The sequence below is a fragment of the Hippocampus comes genome, unplaced genomic scaffold (genome assembly GCF_001891065.2).
Source record: "Hippocampus comes isolate QL1 unplaced genomic scaffold, H_comes_QL1_v1.1 scaffold122, whole genome shotgun sequence".
In the NCBI taxonomy this organism is placed as follows: Eukaryota; Metazoa; Chordata; class Actinopteri; order Syngnathiformes; family Syngnathidae; genus Hippocampus; species Hippocampus comes.
Window position 1 is genome coordinate 837,849 of NW_017842059.1, and position 25,630 is coordinate 863,478.

General features: G+C 43.5%; 2 protein-coding genes across 9 annotated transcripts; one reads left to right on the plus strand and one right to left on the minus strand.

Moving 5' to 3' along the window:
• Positions 1 to 225: 225 nt before the first annotated feature.
• On the minus strand, positions 226 to 7,652 carry med17 (mediator complex subunit 17). Of its 2 annotated transcripts, XM_019861459.1 has the most exons (13): positions 7,544 to 7,652; positions 6,622 to 6,866; positions 6,382 to 6,545; positions 5,700 to 5,919; positions 5,487 to 5,623; positions 5,101 to 5,182; positions 4,839 to 4,991; positions 4,215 to 4,345; positions 3,725 to 3,909; positions 2,494 to 2,631; positions 2,220 to 2,337; positions 1,306 to 1,465; positions 226 to 617 (listed from the first exon to the last, which is right to left on the minus strand). In XM_019861459.1, exons 2-13 carry the CDS (start codon positions 6,854 to 6,856, stop codon positions 409 to 411), a joined length of 1,932 nt encoding a protein of 643 aa, XP_019717018.1. In that variant the 5' UTR covers positions 6,857 to 6,866; positions 7,544 to 7,652; the 3' UTR covers positions 226 to 408. The 2 variants fall into 2 exon arrangements, with proteins under 2 accessions (XP_019717018.1, XP_019717019.1); XM_019861460.1 differs by lacking the exons at positions 226 to 617; positions 1,306 to 1,465 and adding an exon at positions 1,472 to 1,722.
• Positions 7,653 to 7,915: 263 nt separating this feature from the next.
• On the plus strand, positions 7,916 to 25,585 carry cep295 (centrosomal protein 295). 7 transcript variants are annotated; one of them, XM_019861324.1, is made up of 30 exons: positions 7,918 to 8,246; positions 8,845 to 9,045; positions 9,295 to 9,419; positions 9,519 to 9,612; positions 10,244 to 10,360; positions 10,427 to 10,567; positions 11,470 to 11,653; positions 12,154 to 12,312; positions 13,854 to 14,159; positions 14,491 to 14,588; positions 14,985 to 15,176; positions 15,255 to 15,319; positions 16,061 to 17,210; positions 17,316 to 17,484; positions 17,681 to 17,821; positions 18,016 to 18,207; positions 18,459 to 18,586; positions 19,516 to 19,600; positions 19,747 to 19,929; positions 20,228 to 20,349; positions 20,783 to 21,215; positions 21,930 to 22,294; positions 22,491 to 22,667; positions 22,877 to 23,011; positions 23,080 to 23,149; positions 23,395 to 23,576; positions 24,357 to 24,534; positions 24,618 to 24,705; positions 25,285 to 25,384; positions 25,476 to 25,585. In XM_019861324.1, exons 1-30 carry the CDS (start codon positions 8,148 to 8,150, stop codon positions 25,515 to 25,517), a joined length of 5,721 nt encoding a protein of 1,906 aa, XP_019716883.1. In that variant the 5' UTR covers positions 7,918 to 8,147; the 3' UTR covers positions 25,518 to 25,585. The 7 variants fall into 7 exon arrangements, with proteins under 7 accessions (XP_019716886.1, XP_019716883.1, XP_019716884.1 ...); XM_019861325.1 differs by having other exon boundaries at positions 16,061 to 16,487; positions 16,518 to 17,210; positions 25,285 to 25,584; XM_019861321.1 differs by having other exon boundaries at positions 25,285 to 25,584.
• Positions 25,586 to 25,630: the final 45 nt, after the last annotated feature.

A 25,630-nucleotide genomic window follows, 5' to 3' on the forward strand; every position in this document is an offset into this window, starting at 1 on the left:
GTTGTTGTAAAACCCCCTGAGTTTACTCATGCAGGGGTGCCAAATTTAAGCCTGAATAATATCAGCTTCGAAATGAACCAAAGCTTAAGTACGGAGAAGTCATTGGTTTAGGTATGCACTTTTTAATTTCTAAATAATTCAACACAATTTACCGGACCACCACTTCCGGCTCACGGATCCCAAGTTTGAGAACCACTGCATTCGAAGGGCACATAGGAACACAAGCAGACTTTTGGCTCTTTCTTCTCTCTGAAAGTCAACAGTGTACAGACGTGAGCAGGCAGCCAACACAAGTCTTGTAAATATCCTCCTTGGAAGAATAAAAGGGAAAGGGGCCTGGATTATTTATTGGTTTATTGTAACATGACTATACGGCGAAAATGCTGGTCCATCTGGAGAGGCTTGCGTTTAAGGGCAAGGGGTAAGGGCAGCCATGAGGAGCTCCATCTTGTAGACGAAGTTGCGTCCCTCCATCTTATTCCAGTGGACCTCCTTGTACGGACCCCGGAGGTGGCTCCACTTGCCGTCCTGGATGACCTCGCTCTTGGGCAGCTCCTTGGTCTGGCTGCGTGGGAACTGGACCAAAACCCTGCACCCGCTCTCGGGACCGTTACGCACTGCAGGGACGATGAAAAGGAACACCAGGACTTCAGTTTTATTGATCACATATGTCATGTGTCAAAGTCAAGGCCCGGGGGCCAAATCTGGCCCGCCACATCATTTTATGTGGCCCGCGGAAGCAGGTCAAACATGTCAACTTCCATGATGCTTTCTAAAATGTCTCCCAAAAATTTAAATTCTCATATGTAATAAATTGAGATATTCGAAGCATTTGGTTACCAAAGCCCTCATGAGAGTAACTTAAACAACTTAAATCAACAGTTATTCTTGACTTCTTTAAATGGGTTCAGTCATAATGGCCCTCCAAGGGAAACGCTAACTAAAATGTGGCCCGTGACAAAAATGAGTTTGACACCCCTGACGTATGTTAATGGATGGCGTACATTTCCCTGGGAAGTTTAAGTGTGGAACTTCGCAAATATTCCAATTTGGAAAATTTTCCATGGAAATTAATAGGAATAAGAAGTCCATGGAGATTCATAGGAAGTGGGAATTGAGGGCATCACATTTTGCTTTAGTTCCCACCCATCAATATCGCTCAGCATCTTGACAATGCCCCACCTGTGAGGTGGATGGCAAAGGAGAAGTGATCACGAACATAGATTGAGAGAGATTTGTCTACTTGAGAGTGAGAGAGGCCTTCAAAGTAAGTTGAAAGTCTTTTGAGATGCCGGCGCGTCTTACCTGAGATGGCGTACTCTCCGTTGGGGGAGGCCACGGTGATGGCCGAGGCGTTCCCGATGCTCTCCACTGGGCCGAGGCCGACGTGGTTGCTGAAGCTCAGCACGTGCCAACCCATCACTTTGGCCAGCTGCTGCACCGCGTGCACCTGGTGCTGGGACATCTGCCACAAGGACGAGCCGGGGACGTCCAAAATCCCGGCAAGGGACATTCGATGGGTTGGGTTGGCTTTGAGTATTTTAGCAAAACAAAGTGACTCGCCTGCTGGTTAACGCAGACTTAGAGCGCGCTATCCATTGCAGCGTCAAAATTTACCATGTTTTAGCAATTGCTCTCCCTTGGTAGCATGACACTCAAAGATTTGTCTAATTTGCAGTACACTCGGAGCGATCGTCACCCGGAAGTATGTCTGACATCATACTGAAAAAGAAAGTAGGGCCCAATCGATGAATTGGCTATCCGGTTTAATGTGCCGCAATTAGCCATTTTCAAATCGGCAAAAATTTGCCAGTTTTTTGGGTGATTGTTTTTCTGTATTAACAGATTATACCATAAAACTACGATAATGACATTCAAATGAACAAGAAAAAAAAAGGCAAATAATCTGCTAATTTGTCAGTTTTTCTTTCAAGTATAAAGTTCAAACAAATACGAAAGGACAAAGTATTGTAAAACACTCAAATGTTCTGCCTGTAATTCACATCTTTAGAGGTGCAAAGATGAATTAAATTAACCAATCGACAACTAATTGCTCATCACATTAATTGGCAACTATTGTGACAATCCATTAATCGTTTCCCGAGTCGAAATCCTGGGACTTCCACCCTTCCTTCGTAAACTTTCTCCGGGCTCTGTAGTCCTCCAGGTTCCAGTTTGAGAACTACTGATTTTGATCTTGGTGGTCGGATGAGCCATACCTGTGAGAGGAGGAAGTCTTGCAGCTCCTGCTCCTGATGCGACAGAGTGACGACGCGTCCGTCTCGGTGCACCACTCGGATCTGCTCCACGCCAATGTTGAGCTGCAGCTGGATGGACCTGAACGATAAACACACAGAACCGTAGTCCATTAGAGCAGTTGTATCCCAAACTTCATTGGGCCCAAGCCCATATATTTTACACTTCAACCAAATCTCACGGCACGCCAGCCAGCTGCATCCAAAAGGTCCTTTGTGCCTTCCTTCCGCCACTTACTTGCAGATTTGCTCGTAGCTCTGAGAGGTGATCAGCACTTTGACGCTGGACTCGTACACGTCGTTGATGTTGGACCAGTGGGCTTGAATTTGAGGATCTTCGATGCGGCTGGCCAGGCTGTCAATAGTGCGTGCGGTCCTGACAAATGCACCAAAGTTGTGTACTTAGCAATGCAGGCCCAGAATTGTATTAAAACCGAGCATCTCAAACTGCGGGAGTTTGAGACCAGAAGCACGAATAAAGAAGCTTTTCCCAAACAAAAAAAGTATTATTAAAGTAATAATGTCCTGTTGTTGAGCATATGGCATAATGTTGCTGAGAATGACGACATTGTTTCAGGGAAAAAAAAAGTCTCTCTCTCTCACTCTCTCCATATATATAAATTTACAAATTCACTTGTTAGAGTATTACTTTCTTCCCTCGTTAAAGTTTAACTTTCATATCACGATTAACGTCATAAGAGCTAAAAACAAGTATTTGTTATCAGAACATTGTGAGTTCTTTTTTTTGGGGGGGGGGGCAGGGGGGAACAGACACCTTTTTCATTCCTATGGCATTTCGGGCTCCACATTGTAGTTATGTTGAATTGGCGTAAGGGTCCTTGAAAATATTTTCAAAATACGTATTTTAATAATATATCAGTGCAGCTGCTCCGGTCACTATGGTTAAGGACCGGAAATGTGTACTGAGCAAATATTGCGGAGGACCTCTATTGTCTATCTGCAAGCTGAGACAGATACAGACGTATTTCACATAGTTTCACTTTGTATCCATGCCACGTTCACTCTTCACAGCTGGCTTGGCTGACAGCAAATTTCAGACCTCAGATTCACTCCAGATGACAACTCGGGAAGTGTCATTATATTGAATCATACTATGGAAAATGTGCATTTTAATAAGTTTTCGACAAATAACTCGGTCACTGGAGTGCCTGCGCAAGAGTGAAACTAAACAATCGAATAAATCTTTGGTTATCTGCCTTTTTATGATGACGTGTATGTCAGCTAAGCCTTCTGCACGCTGCCCCGATGCGACATCACAATACCGCTAATTAACATGATAACCACCCCAACACCCAAGCTCCTCCCACTATGATGTGATTAGCTAGGCCAGGGGAAGTCGTATGTATGGATTTTTAACGTGGAAAATTTGATAATTTCTCTGCTGGTCCACTAATGTGCCACTTATAGACAGCGGTTAGAAATGCCTGATGCAGTAGAAGCCGTCTTACCGGCTCCGTAGGAAGATGTGCTTGGCCTGTTTGATAATCTTCTCCAGGAGACCCTCTCTCTGCTGCAAGCCGCTGATCTCGGCCTTGTCGTAGGCCAGCGGTCCGGCCAGACGTAGGCGCTTGTGGGCAAATGGAGCGGTGGCAGGATGTGGCATCACAATGGAACTCAGCTGCTGCTTGTGGAACTGCAACATGGACAAAGGAAAACAGAGAGGCTACATAAAGCAGGTGTGCATAAAAAGGTCTGGGTGATTATGGAGGGAGGAAAAAAACAAAACAAAAAACTCCCAAAACAATTATTACGATTATTTTGACAGATAAAGAAATCCCAATTAGTTGAAATCACGATTAATAAACACAATTATCCAATGATTTCATCACTCATGATTTCAACTACTAAAATTCATCTTCAAATACAACTTCAAAGAACACCAAAGAAAATAAATGACCAATTATTATCACAGCTTAACATAAACTTAAAAAGTCTTACCTCTCGCATCATCTGATGCAGGTTATGTTCCAGAACATAAAGATGGTCATCTGGTTTGGGTTTCTCCGGAGACGCCCGGTAGTTCCGTTTCTCTGTTGTCGAGTGGCACAATGAAATGGACAGTTGCAGACCTGCGGAGGCACAAATGGGATTCATGAGCACTGCGACACCGTGTAGAAAAAGACAAATTGCTTGCTGTCACAAGCTGGGCCCAACTGGTCAGGATTTTTGGAGACTAATGACAATTTCCATATTTGGTAGCGTAAAATTCTGGTAACCGATTCATCAGGCAATTAATTAAAAAATATATATTATGAATAAAATAGCTTTGTTTTTGGTCAACACTAACGATATGAATTCCAGGCAGCACATTCGACTAGTCTGTTTCACGATACTCTGTCCTTTAGTATTTGTTTAACTTTACAACAAAGAAAATTTGGCTATTTTTCTTTTTGGAGGAAACATTTGAATGTCATGATCTTTTTCATTTATGTGTTAATGCGTTTACAAAAAAAGAAAGTTATAAAAAAAACATGCTACTTTTTGCAGAGTTTAAAAGAGGGAATAATTATGACTCTATTATGGTTAAATGTTCGGGCCCTAGTCACAGGCATTCCCGAGGACCTGGGAAGGGCTGAGAGATGATCTGATTCTTCACGACAATGTGAGGGATCTGGGACTTGATCTGGACCGCTTCCCTCGAGAGCTGCGCAAAGATCTCCTTGCAAAGCAGAACGTTCTGCGCCGCCTCCAGCTTCACGTGCCACGGCTGCGAACCTGGCAATGTGACACATTACTTAGTGGAGGTGCAGATTTTTAAAAATCGGGGATAGCTTCATCCTAGACATGAAAGAGAATGCTTAAGTACTGTGCATTGATGCCACACCTCCTTTGGTTTTTGGTTGCCTCCTGAACAAGTTGACTGTTCCGAGATCACCGATGTCTGGAGCTTGTTTCTGGATGGAAACCTGCAGACATTCCCAGAGGTAATTACATTCATCACTTAGTGTTTCTTCATACAATTCAGTGTTTGCAGGGGAATGTTGCACTGAAGTAGGCAAGATGACAAGCACCAAAATGACAAGTCTCGCTACAATGACCAATCCAACCTAAGTACAACACACCAAGAACTTTGAAAATTGGAAGATGACTTCCAGAGAAACGGAGTTGGTTTGTCACAAAATGGTGCCAATTGAGACTTAAAGCGTGATATGTAGACCACTAAAATTCAGAAGTATTTTACTGAAGAAAGCATGTATCTCAATCCTTTACCTTTATATAGGCAGATCCCTCAAGATCACTCGGGATCTGTACATCAAGGGGACAGTAGTCCTCCGGGATTTTTTTGTCCAGATCGATATCAGTGTTCTTGATCACCTCGAATGAGCCGTGATGAGGAAACAGGGAGCCTGCATGGATAATGACACCATCTAGCTTTGACAGACTCAGTAGACAACACAACCACTTCCTAAAGGTTTCAATCACCTGCACTCCGGTAGCTGAGATCTCCCAGGATCTTGTCACCGACTTTGCGCAGCTTCCACTGCGAGCGCAGCCGCAGCAGCTCCGCGTTGAAGTCTCGCTGCCTCCGGTTCTCCTGGTTCTCGGCAACCGACTTATTGAGCTTCTCTGCACCCTTCAGGAGGAGCTGTGCAGCTGTGGCCAGGGATTTCTTTTTGCTCATCAGTTGGAACACCTGAGGGGTCTGAACCAGAACATGAAGATGAGGAAATTGAACTAAAAATACATTTTGAAAGAAAAAATTAAGGTCTGGCCGAAATGAATTTTTGAATGATGCCAATTCCGATATTTGGCAGATAAAATTCAGATGATGCATTATTAGGCTCTCTCTCTCTCTATCTCCTTACATGCTTGTGTACCTGTGAGTATTGTTATATTATCGCCAATATCTGTTCCTAAAAAGGGTTATGACACTGCAACACAGATGCTATTCATCAGCTCATCGATGGCATTACGCATTGCTTGTGAGCATTAAGTTAAACTGACTTTAACTCAGGCAAAACTATGTGGTTGTTTTATTTCTTCAGGGGAAAATAAAATACAAATCTCACGATTTGTGAAAAAGTTAATAGAAAGAATGGACATGTAGTCCCGAGACATGTACTGCATTGTGAATCAGTCAGTCTGCACAACAATTTCACTGGACCTTGCTCATGGATGGATCTTGAGAAACTGGGTCAAGCGCCATGTACTTCTTCTCCTTCACCACACAAAGCACATCATAGAGGACACACATTTCGGTCAGGGCACTGCGCAAGTTGTTACGGACGGAGTCCCAAGGCCACAGGGACGGCTGGAATTTCACTGTTCCTGCGTGAAAAAGAAACGGTACAAAAGAAAATCACTCACTGGGCATACACAAAACACACACTTGTCCTTGTGATACCTTCTTCTTCCTCCGGATCCTGTTTACACCACTCGCGATCGCGGGATTCACCATCAGCTCCCTCCTCCTCAGAGTCGGATCCTTGGCTGAAGTCAATCCGTTGCGCCAATTTAGCCAAGTTCTGGGACATGGACAGGGGTGGCACATACGTCTCGGTTCCATCCAGGGCCACCTCCTGCACCTGCTTCTCACAGGAAGACTCGATACTGACCCTCACACCCGGACCACTGGCCATGATGACAGGGCTGACATGTGGACAGCAAGAGAACGATAGCATCATATGACTTCTGCAATGTGAAAATATGAAGTGTTTGTAAAGTCCAGGTTTGTGCTCCACTGTCCTTTCTGAACCCTATTCCCGGGTTGCTGCAGCGAATAATAACCATCTTACATCTGTTAGTGCCCTCTGCAACATCTGCAAGACATTCTTTGCCACATCTTTAAATCTCCTCTTTGGTCCTTCTCTTTGCCTCCTTACCGGAGGCTCCATTTCTTTGCATATGTCCAAACCATCTCTATATGTCCAGTCTTACATATCACTTTACATTTTACTTGGTGCTCTTCTGTCATAGATCACTCCTGACATTTTCAACCGCCCGCTCTATTTGAATGATGTTTATACATACATACAACACATACATATAGCACATTTGACAATAAAGTTGTATTCAATTCAATTTACCCCTTTATTAGCAATACTTTCTCACACTGCATTTTGAAGGATGTCCTATCGGTTGCTAGGAAATGCACTTGTAATATGTGATTCGGTACTACCGATGCGGAAATATATATGTACAGTTTTTTGCTGTGCCTTGTTTTCCCAATGGGATAGCGTTTGCTATGCTAACCACGGCGAATGTAGTTGGATCACCCAAACGAAAACCTTGCCGTCAATCAAATATTTGATTTTATCATTACTTACCTCTGCTTTTAAGCAAGTGTTAGGAATGCAAAGACAATTCCTTTGATTTGTTATTTTGTTTCCGTCGTTACAAACTCATTCTGCGAACGACTCATTCTGCGCACGACTACTTCTTCGTCCGCCACACGGAGGATGCCAACCTTCCTCGGGGAAATAGCGCTTCTTGAGGCGCTAAGTGCTACTTACTGCAGCTGTTAAAGTAGTTAGAATATTGGATACATTTATGCTGTGTTTTTGGAATATATCCATGATCTACAATAATTGCATTAAATCATTTATAATCACAATACATCTGAAATAATAATAATATAATGCATCTAAATAATGCAACTAAGTGTCGCGACAAAGCGCGCGAGCACGGCGGGATGTTTAAACGACAGGATATGACGTAAAAATAATTCAAAGGGAACTCTTGACGATCGCACAATTTTCCAAAATGTAATTTTCGTTTGAGTGGACTGTATCTTTAACTCACGCAATTTGATATGATCCTGTGTTATCCTTTAACTCGCGTTTGAGGGGCGGACCGTTAACCAACTCGGGCTAATTAGGAGAGCTGCTAGCTGCGTATGTTGCTACAGAGAAATGTTTACGCGGAGAAACAATGGCGAGGCGGGTGGGAAAATTACGACCGAGTCCCAACGAAGAGGCCCAGTTGATTCAAGAAGAAAGGGAAAGGAGGAGAATACTGCGTATTCAACAGGTAAACAAAAATAAAAGAAAATTTGCTTCGCTTTTTGACGTCCCAATTATTTGTGACGTCATAAATCACTTAACCCGGTCGAAAATATGCGTAGTTTTCGAGTCAACTTTTATTTGGCATCCCTACAAATAGTCTTGCCAATGCCAAATAAGCCAAACATTCACTTTAGCGTGAATGTGAGTTTTCAAACTGCTATTCGTGCTGATTGATGCTCTCATCTGTTTCCCAGGGATGCAAACTAATTGTGTTCTGCTCAACCAATTATTTTAAAAAAAGGTCTTTAACAGGAACAGTCCAGTTGCCTCAATTCAACCTTTACTAATAATCATGACATGGATGACTGTCATTCAATACACAGACACGTTCTGATCATTGTACTCAAACAAACACTTTTTTTCTGCAAAGAATGAATATGTATTCGTTTTTCTTGGTATGTTTTGGAAAAATGCTTGTTTTACGGAACCGTTCAGAAAAGCCACACGTAACGATTGCTGAAGATTATTCGTATTCTTAGACATCAAGTGTAATGGTTAAGAAGGAAACAATATTTCATCTTGTTCGTGTGTATTTGACTCCCTCCAACCTGTTCCTCTCCCAGGTTCGTGAGCAGCAGAAGAACTTTGCTCTGCAGACACGGCAGAATGTTGAGCAGCGGCGTCAGCGTGAGCTGGAGCTGCTGGGAAAGGAGCTGCGGGAGGAATGGGAGCAACAGCAGAGCGAGAAACTACACACGCTGCAGATGCTGTACGAACAGAGCCTCCAGATGGTCGGTCAAGGACAGAGGATGGCCAAAGAAAATGTAATGCAATATGACTTTATATAAATCTACTAGTTAACATTTACACAGGCTTCACTAGTAGGACTAGTTGTGCTCTGATGTCAATGACTGCACAGTTTTGCCGTACTTGTAACGAGTAGTTGTCCTCCTTGCAAGGATGGGTGCCGTACCAGTAGATGGCCCGTTAGCTAGATGTCAACTTTCGGGAGAAAAATGTATTGTAAAACAGCATCTCGCATTTGGATTAAAATGTCATTTGATCTGAAAAAGGAGCCCGATTTGGCGGCCATAAACCAAAGGGAAGCGCTGAATCACGCCAAAGCCGAGGAGCGCTTTCGAGATGCCCTCAAGGAGTTGAAGTCACAGAGGCTTAAAGATAGCGAGATGCAAAGCCGGTGAGCATTGTTCAACTTTTGAATGTGGCTGGCTGGAGGGATGGATATCACACCAAAACAGCGTGAGAAATGCACACATTGTTTTTATTTACTTTCCAGTACAATCAATGCTAGGAAGAAGGCGCTGCAGGTAGAAAAGGAGAGATCCTCAAAAGTGGCCAACCTCCCACCGCCTCCATCAAATCCAATTCTGGTGAGTTGCGCTGGTGTACTAAAAGGTTGTGGGTGAAATGCCATGAAAATTGAACAGATTCAAGATTGCCATCACAAAAAAAAAAAAACTTTTATCAATATTATCACAAAGTTAGGAAAGATGTGCACAAAGTGAAAGAGAATTAAACATTGTATAGTTCAACATGAACAAGTTTAATCAAACCATATTTCATCAAATGAAAGTCCACTAGCTTAATGCTAACATAAAGAGAAACGCAGTTCATGGGTGAACAGAGCATAGGGAGTTACAGTATTTATAAACCTTCAACACAAATGCTACATTAACACATGTAAGGGCAACATACAAAGAGAGCAGACAGCAATACTCGCAGGTATTCTCTCTGGTTTGGGAACAATTAAAATGGCAAAATGATAGGGTGTCGTCTTCTTCTTCTTAATTACATTGCATGTCATCAAGTATAGCTCACTCCTGCCCGGCATGTTGTTGCACAATTAGGCACAAAACTGAAAGCATAAAACTCCACATTGGGAAGTGCCTGTGTACTGTAAACCCACTCCCAAAAAAATTAGGGCTTTAAAATCCACTGTGAATGATGAGCCACAATATAGTTGGGTTTTTATTGTAAACTGTGCTGTCCTCTCCTTTCAAGCAGGCGATTGATTCTGCGAAATCGAATGTAGGAAGGAAAGCCGACATCAGTGCCTTTGCTAGCACACGTTACCACATGCCTGTAGCCACAGTGGATCGGGCAGAGGAAACACAACAGGTAAAAGCCTCACCATAAACCGCATGTTCCTATTTCGAGTTGTTCTAAGTCAAGTTGCACAAAAAGGCGGATGCCCACGAGGGAGCTGAGCTGGCGATGAAGAGGCTTGTGGACCTCCAGAGAGACTGCGAGAGGAAGAGAGCAGAGCAAATAGAGACGGCGCGTCTTCGAGGGAAGACGGCTCTGAGGAAAGAGCACCGTGCACTGGTATGGCTTTCCATGCACGTGTTTACGTATTATTGACCATTCTAAAAGTGTTGAAAATGGCTCGCTTTTTTTGACATGCCATTTTGATTTTTATAGTTACCTTTCCTTGCACACATTTGAGGGCATTACAGTACCCATAGATTCCCATTCATTCCTTTTGAAAGATAACTGTAATTATGAATTTCTAGTCATACGGGAGTGAGAGGGAATACAGTAATCCCTCGCGATAACGCGTTCATCTTTCACAGCTTTGCTGTTTCATAGATTTTTTTTTTTTTGAACAGTGCATCGTGTTCACCATCCTGATTGGCTAAGGGACTGTAGATTAATGTCAGCAGTCTCCGCACCTCATCGCTGTACAGCTTGCCAAAGTTTCTCCATGGCAAAACCAGCAACGTCGACGAAACATTTATCAGTTGTTCGTCAGAAAACGCTGATATTTTTTATTTATTTTTTAAATGGTTGGGCTTGAAAAAAGGTTTCATCTTTGGTTTCCTTCTATACAGTATTTTATTCTGTATGTAATAATTGTAAAAAAAAAAAAAAAAATCAAGAAGACTATCAGTACTTCACGAATTTCACTTATCGCAGGTTCTTTTTGGAACGAAACTCCCACGATAAATGGGATTGCTGTAGTAGAAAGTGTTGCTGGAATGGCAGTCTTGTATATACTAGTGTGCCCCATCTTCATATTAGTTCACGGAATACTTACTAGTGAGGAGAAAGAGGGTACAAGTTCACAAATTTTACACTGCATGTCAAGAATATCGAGTAAATGCAGAATGTGTTGATTTCATTGTATGTATACATGAAATATGTACTGACCCCATTTGGCGCAGCATTTTGTAAGTACGTGGTGGCCCGACCACCGTTAATGTTAGACCCTGTTTTGGTCTCCGTAGGACCGCGACCGGCTCCTTGTTGAATTGGAGCACATGCAGCAGGCTGACATGCTCAGGAGGCGGCAGCAGGCATTTCAGATACCGCCAGTGATCTTCCAGCCGCCTCACAGGAGACAGGAGATGAAGGACGACTTCCAAAGGGACATGGAGTTTGCCTTTGAAGACATGTACACCAGAGAAAGGAGTAAGAACTCCATACTTCTTACAGTAGTCTACTGTACATTGATACCGAGCCCTGTCGAAAATTGTAATTGACAGCCTCCTAAAAATGTTTAGAATTGCCTCTGTTCACAATAGGACCCGACCAATCAATTGGCAGACCAATTTAATCAGCCGATATTAGTGCTTTTAAAATGTACAAAAAAAATTATAAAAAAAGAAATCTCTCTCTTTTTTTTTTAAACACATTACAACACAAAACAAAGATATAGCATTCAAATATTCCTTCCCCAAGAAATTGGGGGGAAAAGGGCAATTCTATCTATCTATCTATCTATCTATCTATCTATCTATCTATCTATCTATCTCAGTTTAATTCTCCCAAATATTTGAATCATCCTAAAAAAAAATCTGAACCGTTATTTCATACATTTTTTTGACGTGGAATGGCTATAATCCAGATAACTACGTAGCCTCAAATGATTCAAGTGATGCTTAAATGCAAATGAATGCGCTTGATCCCAGAAATCAAAGGTGACCTGGTGGGCCGGCTGGTCCCTGAACCGCTTCCTGCCGTGTCCACAAGCAGCCAGGATTCCGAGCTAGATGTCACACTCGATGAGACTACCACATCCAAACAAGAAAAGTCAACAGTGGACCCTGCATCGCAGGACTCTGCCCATGGTACAAAACACATTTTTTTTTTCATAACCCAATTCCAATGAAGTTGGGATATTGTATCCGATAAATAAATAAAAATAGAATACAATGATTTACAGTACAAATCATGTTTAACCTATTTTTAATTGAATACACTACGAAGACAAGCTATTTAATGTTCAAACTGATAAACTTGATTTTTTTTTTTAGCAAACAATCATTAACTTTGAATTTTTGGGCGGAAAAATGTCCCAAGAAAGCTGGGACAGGTGTTAAAAACGACTGAGAAATTTGAGGGATGCTCATCAAACACCTTTTTGGAACATCACACAGGTGAACAGGCTAACTGGGAGCAGCTGGTTGCCATGACTGGGTTTAAAATGAGCTTTTCTGAATTGCTCAGTCCTTCCCACGCAAAGAGGGTGCGACGTTCACAACTACACGAGAAAATAGCCAAACGGTTTAACGAAAAAGTTCCTCAATGTGCAATTGCAAGGAATTTAGAGATCTCATCATCTACGGTCCATCATACAAAGTTTAAGAGAATCTGAAGAAATCATTGCCTGTTAGCGCCATTGCCGAAAACCAACATTAAATGACCGTGACTTTCAGTCCCTCAGGCGGCACTGCATCAAAAACCAACATAAATGTGTAAAGGATGTCACCACATGGGCTTAGGAACGCTTCAGAAAACTATTGTCAGTAAATACAATTCGGCACTGCATCCGGAAGTGCAACTTAAAACTCTATCAACAACACCCAGAAATGCGCCGGCTTCTCTGGGCCCAACCTCATCAATGATGGACTGATGCAGAGTGGAGAAGGGTTCTGTGTTCTGGCGAGTCCACTTTTCAACTTGTTGGAAATTGTGGACGTCATGTCCTCCGGGCCAAAGAGGAAGAGAACCATCCGGACTGTTGCAGACGCAAAGTTCAAAAGCCAGCATCTGTGATGGTATGGGGATGAGTTAGCGCTCATGGCATCGCTAATTAACAAATCTGTGATGGCATTATTAATGCTGAAAGGTAAATACAAGTTCCGGGGGAAACATATGCTACCATCTAAGCCAGACATGTCCAGCTCCGGGCCTGGAGGGCCCCCGTCCTGCCTGTTTTCCATCTCTCTCGGCTGAAACACACCTGATTCAGATGATCAGCTCATCAGCCAGCTCTGAAGCAGCATGAGAACATTGCTGATTATTTGAATCAGGTGTGTTGCTCCTGGGAGGGCCGTAAAACAGGCAGGACAACGGCCCTTGAGGACCGACTTTGGACACCCCTGATCTAAGCAATGTCTTTTTCATGGACGCCCCTAATTGGTTCAGCGGGACAATGCCGGACCACATTCTGCACCTGCTACGACAGCGTGCCTTTGCTATCGTAAAAGAGTGCGATGCGACTCAGGTTGCCGACGATAAAAGGCCATGTTAAAATTTGTAAAGTAGGCAAAAAGTGGCACTAATAGGGAAGGAAAAAACCCCAATACTAGTAAGACATTGTCGTTCTGAGCGTAGATTTCAAATAAATGCTCATGCAATTTTCCACACACCCCTTCTAAACTTGCAGTGAAAACCGACAGGGCAGCTCCCAGACAGGCCCTGAAGAATCTCCTCAATCGCATCAGGACCCAAAGGAGTGAGTCGACAAGCGGCAGCGGTGGCATCCCTGATGCTCATTCTCTCGTCACCGTTGCCAGTCGGGTCTCAGAACGGGACGCCGACGTCATCCCAGAGCGGGATGCTGTCGTCAGGCCCGAGGAAGTTGCGGAGAGTGCCGCGGTCGTCGATAAAGAGGCGGTCTCGGAGCAAGACACAACCATCGACACGGGCTCCCTCAGCAGCCAGCCCACCCAACCTCCATCATTATTTGAAGGTGATGCCGCATTCAAAATATTTCACTTTGGGGCTGAGAGATTTTCTAGTATTTTTATTTGAGTTTTTGTAAAACATCTGTTAAATTTCAATGTGACATTAGATTGAGGAATTTTGGAAAAAAATCAAAATTATAAACTTTGCATTGGAATGAACAGGGGTCCACTACGTGACTGTGCGGGCTACCCAAAGTTCATTGATGCTGCCCAGCTGGGCCAGTACAAATGTCATTGATAAATATGATGAAATCTTCATCTTCTTGGTTTTTTAATATTTACTATTCAGTAAGCTCTTTCCATGAGGAAAAACAGGGTCTCTTTTGTTTCTGTTAGCTGTGAATCCAAGCAGTCAGCCAGGCCCAGCAGACACTCAAGACAGAGATGACCTGTCCTCCAAAATTCTGGAATTTGAAGCAGAGCGAAAGAAAAGGGTAAGAGATGGTCAAAGGACTGGTAGTCCACTTTGTGTAGAATCATTTTTCCACTGATTATTTTTTTCAGGGCAGTTTGACTTGTGCAAATTGTGATGATTGGTTGATCAAATGAAAGCATACAGCAGAACCATCAGAGCTCACTTTTCGAGGTGTGTCCCTTCACCGTACTTTCTTGACACTGATTTACTGTACTGCTTTTAGGACTTCGGTGGAACAGGTTCTGCAGGAAAAGGAAATTTGTATAAGGAACAGCAAATAAATAAAAACAGGGGGTGACTATATTTCAAGTGTCTATGAAGGATTGCCCTCTGGCGGATGAGCAGGAGCAACTCCGGTTTGTTTTTGTCTAATTTCTTGGGTGAGGCTTTTTCTTGACCTTTTTATCTTCTGCAGGAGATGGAGCTGGAGCGGGAGAAACAGCAGCAGATGGCCTTGCTACACGAGCTGGAAGACCAGAAGGCCCATTTGGAGCAGCTGCTGCTCAGGGCTCAGCAGGATGGAAAACAACAAAAGGCCCAAGAAATCCCTCTTAATCAAGCAGAGGTACCGCCGGTTCATGGCCAGGAAGTTTACGGAGATCCACAGGTTAGCCGATGTTTGAGGAAGATATTTTTTCTTGGTTTTGATCCTCAATTATAATTTATGTCTTGATTTATATGACAGCCGTTAACTCCTGAGCACACCAGGAGAATCCGAGAATGTCAAGCGCGCCTCCTGGAACAAAACAGGTATGTTGCATCATCTGCTGCTTTAGTTGTACATTAAACCCCTGATGTTTGCAAGGGATAAGGATAAATAGTGAAAAGCTGAATTTAATTGTTGTGACCCTGCTTAAAACATTTTTATAATTGCCTACATTCATGGTTTAAACCCTAAACTTTGATCCCGAAACACTTTGATTTCAAATTCATCATTCAAGAGTACCTTTAAAAAGATGGCTTTTAGATTATTTAACAACAAAAAAATGCAACCATAAATAGAGCAATTATCATGCAATAACAAGAATGCCATTGTTTATTAGCTTGAGCTTTTTCGAAGCCACACAGAAGTCCAAAAACAAGATTTTGTGCGACGACTTTGTAATTTCCGTTTGGCTCCACCTTGACCCGAAAACTTCTACAAAATTTTGAGGTGTATCACGTCAACAGCCCTCCTTGACACTATTCGTCAGCCCATTAGTGGAATCTTGTAGCAATTTAGTGCAAATAAACCGGCTAGCTGTGGATAGGTGAGTTTTTCAGCAAATAGCTCAGATTAAGTTCCATAGGAAAAAAATGTGAATACAGTCTGGTTATGTTTCAGACACAACACTATTTGTAAATGGTTTTACCCCTTCCATTGTTTTAAAGTCATTTAAACCAATTGTAATCATATTTGACACCTAGAATGTATAGAAATTTTATTCCACGTCCTCTAGTGTCTGATTGTAATGCCATTCTTTTTTTGGGCGGCGGGGGGTCAACTTGAAGAATTCATCAGCAGTCTATGGACTTGGCTCGACGACGCCTGGAAGAATACCAGCGCGCTCTCCAGAGTCGTCACAACATGGCCACTCCACCTCCTCCTCTGCTGCATTTACGCTCTACAGAGCCACAAATTGCTGCTGAGTTTACCTCACCAAGATCCGCTGGTCCAGCCATGCCACCCAGTGTTCCCTCCTCCAGTGCCAGCTTTGCTCCCACCCTGCAGACTGCAGAACCATGTGAAAGTTTAATCATTCCTAGGCACCAGCAACAGGAGATCTCCGATCTTGCCCCTTTGATGAGAAAAGTCGTTTCAAGAGTTGCGGAGCGAGCTAGAAGCCCGCCGACTACCACGGACACACTTCCTTCTCAACCGGTCATCAGAGAGGCACTTCCTCCTAAAATGGTCACCAGAGAGTTACTTCCTCCTGAAGTGGTCATCAGAGGACCAATTCCTCCTGAAGTAGTCACCAGAGTACCAATTCATCCTAGAATGGTCAGCACACAGCCAGTTGCTCCTCAAGTGAGCACCACAGACTCACTTCCTCGAACTCCAATAGTCACTAGAGAGTCACTACCTTTTACAATGGTCACCAGAGAGTCGCTTAGTCTTCCACAAGTCATCAGAGAGCCACTCCCTCAATTGGTCACCACTGAGCCAGCTCCTTCTCGAGTGGTCACCAGAGAGTCACTTCATCCGCAACCAGTCACCAGAGAAGTACTTACTCCTCAAGTGGTCACCAGAGAGTCACTTCATCCACAACCAGTCACCAGAGAAGTACTTACTCCTCAAGCGGTCACCAGAGAGTCACTTCATCCTCAACCAGTCAGAAGAGAAGTACTTAATCCTCAAACGGTCGTCAGAGAATCCTTCACCCTTAAACCAGTCACCACAGAGTTTCTCCCTTCTAAAACGGTCACCACAAGCCTTCCATTCCGGCGGCCCATCCAAACGGTCACAGAGGGTCGCTTTCCACAGTTTGGAACACCTGCAGAAGATGACTCCGACCAGGAGGGTTCTCAGGAGTTCCACGAGCGGCAGCGGGAAGGCAAGAGAGAAAGCCTTGAGGAGCTGCGACAAAGACAGCAAGATAGTCTGGAGCTCCTGAGGCAGGAAAAGGAAACATTGCGGGCTCTGATTAATGTTGATTCACAAGTGAGTTCAATCATTGTCTGTCGATGTCAAAATGCCACCTGGTGCTATTGTCTTGTCATGTGAAAGTCAAATGGTTGTAAGGATGAGGTTTTTTCCAATCCACAGCTACACAGTGAGGACTCGGCAGAGGACGATGCCGGTCAATCCCGCTCGGGACTACTTTCCTCCTTGCTCAAAATCATAGAAGAATCTAACGGGGGGAGTCTGACCCAACCGGGGCATCTGCAGACAGAAGTCAATCCACGTCTTCAACCCCCATTCTCCAGCGAGACTGGTAATGAAGTGTGTTTCATTGATTTGTTTGTTTGTTTGTTGTTGGTGGTGTTTGTTTGTTTTTTTTTTTTTGTTATGTCCTCCTTGATGAAATATAGTGTTCCACTTGCTAAATCATGGTTCACATGCTGCCAGCTACGCGCTGTCGCAGGTTTTCATTTGATATCTTTGCCTACCTTTCTGCTATGTATTTTCAGTCTCTCCAGTCTCACTGCATGCTCCTGCTCGAGCAGGAAAACCCCCAGTGACACGCGACAGGCTGGGCATGATGAGGGAACAGCATGAGCTCAGCGCCATTCAGGAAGTCGAGACGCCAGTAAACACCAGCCTGGTGACAGGTCAATATAAAATGTTCATTTACAACAAGTAACCGTTGTCAGGACACTAAAATGACTGGGAGAGACCTGTGGAAAGTATCTCAATACTGGTGTTGAAACAATCCCAGGGCAAAAATCTGAAATGTCAATAGCAACTACAATTCTACATGCAAGACACCATGTCTCTTCATCACTGGCGTTGTTTCTACTCTCAGGTCCGGAGGACGTTTTCTCCCTGCCACATCACACAAGGGACTGGTCTCTGCAGGAGCCATATGAGTCCTCCGTGACCACCGAACATACTCTGCAGACCCCCTCCGTACCAAGTTCAAGGAAGTCCACCCCACCACTCTCTCGAAAAAATCTGGTGATGGGGACTGGAATATCTCCAGATACTTCTGAGCATGGTGAATTAAGTTTTTTTGCAACTTATGTGCTGACATTTTTGTTTTATTCACCAAAAAAAATTGACATGTTTACAAAGACACCTGATATTTAGACTGAGGAATCTAGTCATAAAATATATTTTTTATAATCTGTATGATGCCTGCTACCAAATGACCCATGGACCGGTATTGGTCCACAGCTTGCAGGTTGGTGAGCCATGGTGCAGCAATTCTGGTCGGGTTTATTTGAAAATGGGATTTCTCTTTTACAGGTTCATATCAACACATCTCATCCAACTCTGAGAGGGGATCTGATTCCTTTGACATGTCAATCACGTCACTCACGCTCAGCGACTCACTCCCACATGCTACCAGGGCACCTGGAGGGGCAAGTCTGCCGGTAGGGCTTTTGTTTTTATTCAAGGGGTGGTATTGCATTCGGGTACACTTCTCATGCCCTCTGAGGTTCACAAGTTGTGAATCAATGATGAAAAATAGCCAAATCTGAGTGCCTTGGCAATATCTGTCTTGGCCTTTGATTATGCATGAGAAGCTTTTCGTCTTTATGTCTGTCTGTGTTTGTCAGAATGTGTGTGGGTGGGTTTGTGGGTGTGTGAGTATGTTTGCGATCGTTTGTGGGTGTGTGGGTATGTTTGCGATTGTATGTGCGTGCAAGAGTGTTGTCTTATTGTGTGTACTGAGCGATGATGTAAACAAAATTACCTGAAGTGTATTTAACAGCGAAATACATTCCATGAGGGCTTCTACACTTGAACTGAGCTCAATATCTGTGTGTGTGTGTGTGTGTGTGTGTGTGTGTGTGTGTGTGTGTGTGTGCGCGCGCGCGCTTGCGTGTGCGTGCGTGTGCATGCGTGTGCATGTGTGTGCGTGTGCATGTGTGTGTGAGTGAGACAAATGTTTTTTTGTTGTTGTTTTTTTTAATGTTCGTGCACTGAGTGATGATGTAAATCTCCTTGACCTGAAGTGTATTTTGGACTAAAAATACATTTCCATGAGGGTTTCTACACTTGAACTGAGCTCGACTGTGTCTATTTAATCTTAAATAATAAATAAGTTTGCTTACATCAGCTCTTAGAAGAGAGCCTTTTTGGGGAGGAGGGGGGCAAAATGCTGAACCCCCCCACCCCCATATATATATATATATATATATATGGGGGTGGGGGGGTTCAGCATTTTACCCCATGGTAAGTGTAGGTGCACTAAATTATTATTATTCGTGAAGGACAATGTATGGTAGGATTTTCTTGTAAATGCAGGCATCTACCACCTATCCTAATTGTGTGTGCATGTGTGCGCTTGGGTTGTTAGTCTACACATGGAACTACTGATCTGGAATGCCTGTCCACAACCACCCTGTCCACTGGGAGCTATATCACCAGTGATCCAGAGGCAGGTGAGAAATACGTCTGCCAGCACACATCTTGGTAGCACTGGCTTGTGTGTTTTTGAGACTGTATGGAAAGAGGAATAAAAGAAAATGTTGCAGGCACGTACACGGTGACTTCGGTCTCTGGTTTAAACCTGAAGTGTCATTATCAGGTAAATCTCCAACTCTTGGAGCCGCGGAGTCTTCTCAACTTGGCACCTCCTCCAGTCATGCTGCAGGTCAACCCCAAGCTGCTCTGCCCAGCGCTCTGTTCAGCGGCGGCAACGTCCAGCGGATTATCGACCGATATACTCAAGAGCTCGACGTCTCTTTCAGCGCCGTGGTTAAAAGCACAGGTACAGCGTGCGTTAGATGCTTCCCCCACCATGCGGGATGCTTTTGTTCACCATGGGACATTTTGAGCAGGGGTGGGAAAGGTTCTTCTTCGGGGGCAGATAATTAACAGATGTCGGTTCAGAAAAAAAATCTCAATGTGATTTGTTGGTCAGCAACAAAAAAAATATTAAAGAATTCCAAAAAGTAAATGAATAAATTGGCAAATGGTCCCACTTGCGCGAGGCGATGAAAAAAATTGTTGCATTGTCTCATGTGAAATGCCGACTTCACATAATTTCCCCTGTTTTTGATCTCCAGACACCGAAGTCTCCGTTTTGGAGGAGCTTCACCCTTTAGGCCAAGCCACTGGGAGGCAAGAGGACGATGACGAAGCATCTCGCGTGACTCTTCCCTCTCAAGCCGCCCACACAACGGACATGGTTAGTGAGCCACAAAGCCGTCTGAAAGGCTTGACATTTGTTTACTATTTTTACATTGCTTTGCATATTGAATGATAATGTAAATCTACTTGAAGGCACTGAAAAAGAAGTTAACGCTAATTGAAGTACACTTTGTTCCATGTTAATTCACAGTGTATTTGCCTTTATTTTAGTGTAAGCCTAACCTATAAGACCGAAACATTGAAGTACCATAAGTTTGTTTATTGAATTTTTTTTTGTCTTGTTTGGTAAAGAAAAAAAAAAGCATGGAAAGAGGACCTTGAAAAAATAATTTCATATTAAATCACAATCGCAATATTGAGGGGAAAAAAAAATCGCAATGTAATTTTTTTACCAAAATCTTTCTACCATAAATTTTTAGTTTCTACTCAAGGACATATTTTCAACCAAGTCCCTTTTGTTCATCTTCCAGAATCATGACCAGACTGCCCACCCAATCACCGAGCAACTCTCAATTTGCGAGGATCAGGATTCGTTCAGACCTCTAATTGGTCAGCCGGGGGATCAGTCCTCCTATCTTCTCACCGAACAAAGAGACACCGGCATGGAGCCGCTGGTGGGTCAACCGTCGGCTCACTCGTCTATGATCGGGCAGCCATCTGGCCCGCCACTTTCTGCCGGATGGGACTCTGAGTCACATCACGGAACAAGTCTGAGTCACATCACGGAACAAGTGTCGCAAGAGTCAAGCCAGCGCAGGCATAGAGACGAGCGAGACTCATGTGCGGGTCAGCTTACGTCTCGGACAGAACCGTCATTGTTGGACGAGCATCCGGAGGAGAGCTCCATGAGACCGCTTGTCGCAGAGTTGGACGTGTCTTCTGGCCAGGACAGTGGAAGCTCAGGTTTGAGGATTTTGGAGGCACTTTGTGGACAGTGAATTAGATTTTTTCCATACCAAAAATACTTATTAAAGTGATCCCGCCACCCACTTATGTTTTCATAGATATCAATTTACTATCTTATATAAGATTTCTTGGTACATTTTAAATATTGAAGTATTTATTTCTGTATTTCTCTACAGACCAGTCGAAGAGGGAAGGTCAAACAGTCATTTGAGAATTGTATAATTTTTTTTCATCTTGAACAACAAAAGCAAAAACTAATAAAAACTAAACTAAAATTAAGCATTTAAAAAAAAACACCTACAAATCTGCGCTACAAAACGAATTAAAACTGAATTTTTAAGACTAAATAAAAACGATCTTTCAAGCAAAATCCAAAACTTATATTATCACCACAGCCACTTCACAACTAGCAGCAGTTTGGCAGATGAACAATTCCTCAAGACATGATTCAATCCATTTTTTTGCCAATCCCCATTAAAGGTTTCTGTCAAACTAAACATAAAACAAAAGAGAATGACTTTATTAATTATTGTAAACAGTCGCGTCACTTTTCCTCAGGGAAAGCCACAAGCCTAATGCTAACATACAACCAATTTGCCATAATGAATAGCATCTGTGTTGTGGCGTTACAATGCTTCAAGTCTGAATTACTATGGAAATGTCCAACTGACAACATTCTCTTAATTTGGCATGCTTTGTCTTTTTTTGAAGGTGAAAGAACTGTCACGGATCTCAGCGCTTTGTCGGAGGCCGCCATTGTTCCGCATGTGTCGTCACCCCCCGAAGCCTCCGATCACAGTGCTTCAGTCCCCGGTGTGAATCCTCTCCCGCCCGCAGCAGTCTCCTTTCACCCCCTCCCGGCCGAGGTCACCAACAACGAGACGGCCCCGGATCCATCCGCCGTCTTTCATGACTCCTCCAACGGACGTCTCTCCAGCGGCGAGCTCAGTACGTCGGCACATTCCGACCTGCAGTCACATGATGGCGTCTCTGAGAGCGAGCAATCCACCGAGCACTTCAGGGCGGAGGACGACTCTCGCCAGACATCCGCTTGGCATTGCGTCGACTCTCCGCAGGTTGTGTGAGTGAGTGAGTGCGTGCGAATGCGTGGGTGTGTGTGTGTGTGTGTGTGTGTGTGCACATCTGTTTTTCTGATTGATTTTTGTTCCTGTTTTGTTTTTTGTGTATGCATCTTTTGGTTCGTGTCTGTTTGGTGTGTGTGCCTTCACCTAAATGAGCATAACAAAGTATTTGCCTCCTTTCTGATTGCAGGCTGTGCAGCTCTCCCAATCTGACGCGAGTGACACTTCGTCTCCATTCAGCATACTCCCGGAGGACAATGTGGAAGAAGAGCCGCAGGGAGTGCAGGTTCCAATTGCCGACCCTCTTGCAGAAGTGAAGGCAGAGCACAATTTGAACCTGAGGATGGATCTCACTGCTAAGCTACCGGTACATTTTTCGACACGACAGTGTGTGCGTGTGTGAGTTTTTGGTCATGTTTCCTAATATGGCTGACTACGTTCTGTGAATAAGTGTCTTTTTGATAATTGCATGTTTGTAATTTTATTTTAACCAATGGGCTGCAATTTGTGAGGTGCTTAGCTGATCTTCATTGTTTCTGTGAGCGACAATAAAGTTTTATTTTATTATTTTTCTAGGAAGCAGGCAGTACCAAGGGCATCCTGGAGCAGTCCCAAATAACATTGTTGAGCTTGACGGACATCACACTACAGGATAGCATTGAGCCTGAGGAAGAAGTCATGTGGGCGGAGGAAGAACAGAAAGGCCATGAGGTACTTGTGTTGGCATTCCAGAACCTTCTCAAGTCCACCCCCATATAAACTTGTGTTCTCTATCACAGGAGTCCCAAACAACCATCATGAAGGAACCTTCAGGGGCCTTAAAAGATTACCAAAGCTCAGTACATGCAGGTAAAGTCTGCCATTTATTTGCCCATGTGCCTTTTTACTTATGACTCTAAGTAAACTAATTGTCACCATAACATTAATTTAAATAACCATTTATTTATTTATTTTCACGCCTCGTTGGAATTACGGAGACACTTAAAGGGGGCGGGGGTTGCGTGGGGGAGGTATCTTGAAAGGTGAAGAGTGATTTCTATTGGGGGATTTTTTTCGAGAGGTTTTGGGTGTGATCTTTGTTTTTCTGGCATCAGGCATGCTGCTAGAGTTCAACTGGGGGTCCCGAGACCAAGGGCACTTTGAGGAGAAGCGCCAAAGTCTTCTGAAGAGATCAGCCCGCCGGGTGGAACACGTCAAGGCTAAAGGGGCACTGGCCAGGTCTGGAGCAGCGGCTGAGGGCAGCGTGCAGTCAGGGGAACGCCCTCTGCAGACCAAGGTTATTATATTTCACTAAAAATAATGAAATTACGAAAACAAAAATTGATAGGACATTTTTATTGATGAAATAAAATTAAAAGGTATTTGAAAAAATAAATACGAACTGAAAATACATTTTATGTTTCCAAAACACAAAATTAATTGACCTTTTTTTGAATCTCGCACCCAACAAATCACTTACATAAAAAACTAATACTAAAACTAATAAACACGAAACTAAAATGAAGCATTTCCCCCTAAAATAAAATAAAAATATTAAACCTAGAAATACATATAAGGGCGGCATGGGAAACAACTGGTTAGCACCTCCGCTTTCACAGTGCAGAGGTGCAGGGTTCGATTCCGGCTCCGGCCATCCTGTGTGGCGTTTGCATGTTCTTCCCGTGCCTGCGCGTGTTTTCTCCGGGTACTCGGGTTACCTCCCACAGTCCAAAAACATGCCTGGTAGGTTAATTGAACACTCTTAAGTGTCCCTACGTATGATTGTGAGCGCAAATGGTTGTTTGTCTCTTTGTGCCTTACGATTGGCTGGCAACCAGCCCAAGGTGTATTGCATCTTCTGCCGGAATATGGCTGGGATGGACTCCAGCACGCCCGCAACCCTCGTGGGGATAAGCGGATCAGATAATGGATGGATGGATGGATGGAAAAACACCCCAAAAATAAACACCCGAGACACTAATTTTGACACCCTAGACTGAATTTGAAAAACAAGAGTCAAAACGGGGCGGGGGGGGGGGGGGAAACGTTTAACGACAAAATTGTTATCTTTCTGCAGGCTCAGTCGGCCCACCGGTGGGAGCAAGTCAAAGACAAAGGGGCGCCAGGCAAGACTGGAGCGGCTGCAGAGGTCTGCAGGGAGTGTCCTGCACAAACTCAACAGGAAGCCAAAGTTGATAACTCGAAAACAGCCAAGTCCACTTTGGTCAAGCAACAAAAGTCCCCGACTCCTCCAGGTAGAAAATGTGATGAGTAACTGCATGGATGGAGTACATTGATCTGCGTGCCCCAGAAGTTGAGTATCAATTATTTTTCCCAGCAACGAGCATCTCAACAAAGCTGAACGAGCACAACCAAGTCAAGAGCAGCAAACAAGAAGTTACTGAGATGCACAAACGAACTCAGAGGTATTTCTACAGTTTGTTTTTTTTTCTCAAAGGAGCCACTTTGCATATTTTGGGCAATGTCAGGTTTTTTGTGATCTGTCTGACATGATTGCGGCTGTGTTTCTATGAGTTTAATTTTTGTTTTGTTTTTGTGGGATGTTGTTTCTGAAACATCATGAATACATTTGAATGTCGTTAATAAGGCACAGTAATGGCCTAGCATGTGAGCAACAAGAGCCTCACCAAGGCCCTTTCAGTTGTTTATTGAATGGCAGAAACAGTCAAACATACAAATACAAAATGAGATCATTGGGGGGAAGCTGCTGTCCATCACATATCCCGCCCAGATCCTTGCAAAAAAAAAAAACCCTCTATTTATTGCTTTACATTGTTTTTATTTTTGAAAATACAGTGCAGTTTTTCTTTATTAAACACCGCTAACAAAAAAAAAATGTTTTTTAGGGGGTAAAAGGTATGATATTTCAATGTGGAAAATCCATTTGCCATACAACTACATTGAGTTACAATATTTTTCATGTGTTTTATTAAACTGTTAAATGAAGGTCCCGCTGTATTAACAGTGAGTTTGTTTTCTTTCAGACTGTACGAGCAGCTGGAGGAGGTGAAGTTGCGCAAAGCTGTTCAGAGCCGACAGGAGGCATACGCCAGGAACAGACAGAAAGCCAAAGCTTTCCACATGGTAAACCATCACACTCACTTTCCCTCTTGGAGACATTATGCTTACAACGGGGCACTCAACTGACGCAAAGTATGTTTTTATTCCCACACAGAAAACCCTTCAGAAGCTCCGTGCCAAGCAGACTCATCAATGAGTGAATGTTTTCAAACTTGTGTAAATGAAGTTAGAGATTTTATCAATAAAGCTTTTAACTTATTCAAACATTGTGGTGTCCTATGCTGTAGGGCAGTCGTCCTCAAACTTTTT

Excerpts from the sequence above, each read along its gene's own strand:
- med17 (XM_019861459.1), bottom strand. The coding sequence starts at position 6,856 with ATGGCCAGTGGTCCGGGTGTGAGGGTCAGTATCGAGTCTTCCTGTGAG. Across the intron at positions 4,992-5,100 it reads GCAACCAAAAACCAAAGGAG|GTTCGCAGCCGTGGCACGTG; the intron begins GTGTGGCATCAA and ends TCACATTGCCAG. Across the intron at positions 4,346-4,838 it reads CATCTCTCAGCCCTTCCCAG|GTCTGCAACTGTCCATTTCA; the intron begins GTCCTCGGGAAT and ends GTGCCTCCGCAG.
- cep295 (XM_019861321.1), top strand. The coding sequence starts at position 8,148 with ATGGCGAGGCGGGTGGGAAAATTACGACCGAGTCCCAACGAAGAGGCC. Across the intron at positions 9,613-10,243 it reads CTCCATCAAATCCAATTCTG|CAGGCGATTGATTCTGCGAA; the intron begins GTGAGTTGCGCT and ends TCTCCTTTCAAG. Across the intron at positions 14,160-14,490 it reads ACCTCCATCATTATTTGAAG|CTGTGAATCCAAGCAGTCAG; the intron begins GTGATGCCGCAT and ends TGTTTCTGTTAG.